The sequence below is a fragment of the Eurypyga helias genome, unplaced genomic scaffold (assembly GCF_000690775.1).
Source record: "Eurypyga helias isolate BGI_N326 unplaced genomic scaffold, ASM69077v1 scaffold45004, whole genome shotgun sequence".
NCBI lineage: Eukaryota > Metazoa > Chordata > Aves > Eurypygiformes > Eurypygidae > Eurypyga > Eurypyga helias.
Genome location: NW_010246565.1, coordinates 27,127 through 30,222, shown reverse-complemented (window position 1 = coordinate 30,222; position 3,096 = coordinate 27,127). Strand labels below are relative to the sequence as shown.

At 49.7% G+C, this 3,096-nt stretch overlaps 1 protein-coding gene across 1 annotated transcript; it reads right to left on the bottom strand.

The window, feature by feature from the left end:
• Positions 1-2,072: 2,072 nt before the first annotated feature.
• Positions 2,073-2,861, bottom strand: LOC104508710 (mucin-5AC-like). Its single transcript, XM_010150425.1, has one exon. The coding sequence runs from the start codon at positions 2,859-2,861 to the stop codon at positions 2,073-2,075; it is 789 nt and encodes a 262-aa protein (XP_010148727.1).
• Positions 2,862-3,096: the final 235 nt, after the last annotated feature.

Genomic DNA, 3,096 nt, shown 5'->3' with positions numbered 1-3,096 from the left:
ACCACCCCCCATGGGCAGCCCCTTCCAATGCCTGACAGCCCTTTCTGGGAAGACATTTTCCCTAATACCCAATCTAAACCTTTCCAGCCCCTCATCCCCAAGCCTGTAGCACTGCAGAGGGTTGTTGTGACCCAAGTGCAGGACCCGGCACTTGGCATGTTGAACCTCACACAGCAGCCTCGGCCAATCGATCCAGCTTGTCCAGATCCCTCTGTAGAGTCTTTCTGCCCTTTATCTGGGGTGTTGTCCCTGGAGGTTTCTACAACAGGGGTAGACTATCTGAGCTGCCTACCCAGGATCTCCCACTATGCAATCCCACTGACAACTGCAGCCGCCTCTGTCAGGAGGGGATGAAGTGCTGTAACCTCTGTTGACTGCATCTCCATCAGCTATGGAAGAAGCCGAGGATGACACGCCTACAAGTAGCCTGGTACTATGGGAGACAGCCTTGGGGTGTCCTGCCTGCCTGCTGCTCCAGAAGCCACACACCCCACGTCTACCAGCCCCATGCATCTGTCTCGGATACCTGAGATCATCTCAGATGCCTTTGTTAAGGTCTGTGTCATCTTACAGTTTCTTGTGCAGTGGGAGTAGTGCAAGGAGCGTTGCAGCCTCCTGCCACCCCAAATCCTTTTTGAAGAAATGCATCTCCAACCCTGGATTTCTAATTGATCCTTAAATGGTGACAAAGAGAATTAAAACAAGACATCCTGCTCACAGCCTGTTTGCTTTTGGGACTTTTGCAGAAAAGATGAGGGTTATTTATCTTCCAGACACATTCTGGAGGCTCCAGGAGAGAATTAATTTCGAAGCCATCTGTTTCTCTTGCATTCTCTCCCCTATTTATTAAATGTAAAGGTTTTCTAAACATTTTTATGCCCAATCTTGAGGTCAAATCTGATTTAACATGATTTCATATATCATCCTTTAATGGAGAACAGGCCTGTGGAGCAGGAGGGGAAAGAAACATCCTTCAAGACGACACCCATTTACCTCCTAATGCCTGCTAACATGCTCCAAACATGACTTGAATGAAACCAGTGAAGATGGCCTTGCATTAAGACCTGGGCCCATTTAGTGATGCTGACAGGAGGAGGAGCTGGAAGGCCAAGGTGGGGGAGATGTTTTTTTGAGTGGCTTCTGTATTGCAGGTAGCTGGAAATTGGGTCAAGAACAATGTTTTCCAGAGGTATATAATGTCGGGCTTCAGTGTCATCACGGTTTTCATTCAGAGCCAGGTGGGAGCTGAACCCACAATCCCACCCAAGTCTGGAAGGCTCTGTGGAGCCCTCATTCCCAGTGTGACTGCTTCCCCTAAATGCTACCAGACAAAACGCCAAAGGGGACCCTAGGCTGTGCCTCACCAGGATGCTTCTGAACTCACACGGCTCTATAAATCTCCAGAGGTCTAGAGAAGACGTATTAATAGTGCTCAGCAAGCTCCTGAACACCACATGGGCAGCCATAATACTGCTTAGACAGAAGTTGGCGGCCAAGCCCCCCGGTGCAAAGATGAATATTCTACCTAGCTGCTTAGACTCTTTAGAGGTTGTAGACTCAAGAGTTTAGCCACAAAATCTCCTTAGTCATCTAGAGCTTATTTCCTATGCATGCCCAGACAGCCTTTACTAAGCTGTCAGCCATACTTAAGGATCTTCTACAGTCAGCATTCGGGGTGCTGTCAATCTGTTTTGCCAACTCTACAATCCCAGTCTCCACCTACGAACTCATCGTCCCTTTTGCAGTCACTGAAGATCGGGTCATTGCAGTTGATGGTGCTTCAGGCACAATTTGGTTCATCCGAAAACCCATGTCTACACTTTGACTGTTGGTTCGTGCCTTGAATTTCACTAATTGCATTGACTCGATCTCCACCGATGACAACAGGGACTTAAACACCCAGTTGTCATGGAGACAACTACGTTGGAAAGTCATGAAACGAGACAAGGTGTTCACATCCCGAATTGACAGGAGGTGTTTAGGGTAGGCAAAGGAGAAGACCACAAAAGGGCCTCCCAACCCAAGAAATCAAAGTTCTCATCTTCTCCTCCCAACCCAAGAAATCAAAGTTCTCATCTTCTGGTACCTGGTGTAAGAGTGGGTGTGGTGGGTGCCTCTGGGACCTTGTTGCTGCTGCCACTAGTGGTGGTGGTGTCAGATCCTTCTAAAGTGGAAACAGTGCTGATGCTTCCAGGGCTGGTGGAAGAGGCCAATCTCTGGACTGGAGAACTGGGAGAAGTGTGAGGCTGCTTGGTGACAGCTGTAGGAGAAGAGACACCATAGCCACTGAGCCCAGGGGAAAGGCTGCTCGTGGGGACTCTGGGGCTTGCTGCAGTGCTGTTCAACTTGTCAGAAGACTGGCTTGTCTGAGCTTTCACGCTGGGAGAGTGTGTGACATTAGTCCCCAAATGTCGTGTGGTGCCTGGAGAGCTGCTGGCATGAGTGGGGCTGGGTTTTACAGTAGTGGTGGCTGCCAAGCTTCCTGAACTGTCTGGAGGGCCGATCTTCTGCTGGGCCGTGCTGGAGGTTTTAGCAGGGGTAGCTGTTGAGGCTGCAGAGCTGGCTGAAGAGTTCACCTGCTGAGACAGGTGGGACGATGTTGTGGAGGCAGGTGGTGATGTTCCCAGGTTCTTCGTGGTGGCGTTCCTTTGAACTGCGTCAGGTGATGTCGCAGGTCCGGATTGTGGGTTTCCCTGTTTGCTTGCAGTGGTGGTCCCTACAGCTGTGGTGGATGGTATCACAGGGTTGGACGATGAGTTTACTGGCTTGCTTGTAGGGCTGGCCCCTGCAACTTCGGCAGGTGGCATCGCTGAGGTGGATGATGAGTTTCCTGGATTGCTTTTAGGGGTGGTTGCTTCCATCTGGCTGGCAGTGAGGTTGATCTGCCCATTTTTTTCTGGGCTTGCAGAAGTTGTCGTAACATCCTGAAAGCTGACACCTAGGAAAAAGTAAAAACACCATGATAAACTTTAAACTAAGGAAACGACCTTGGTTTCCACCCAGAATAGGTATTTGTAGAAATAAATGCTGATCATAAACCCTGCGTCATTGTCTCGGGGCTTGTCTCATGCTCTCTAAACTCATCCCAAATCCCAC

Excerpts from the sequence above, each read along its gene's own strand:
- LOC104508710 (XM_010150425.1), bottom strand. The coding sequence starts at position 2,861 with ATGGAAGCAACCACCCCTAAAAGCAATCCAGGAAACTCATCATCCACC.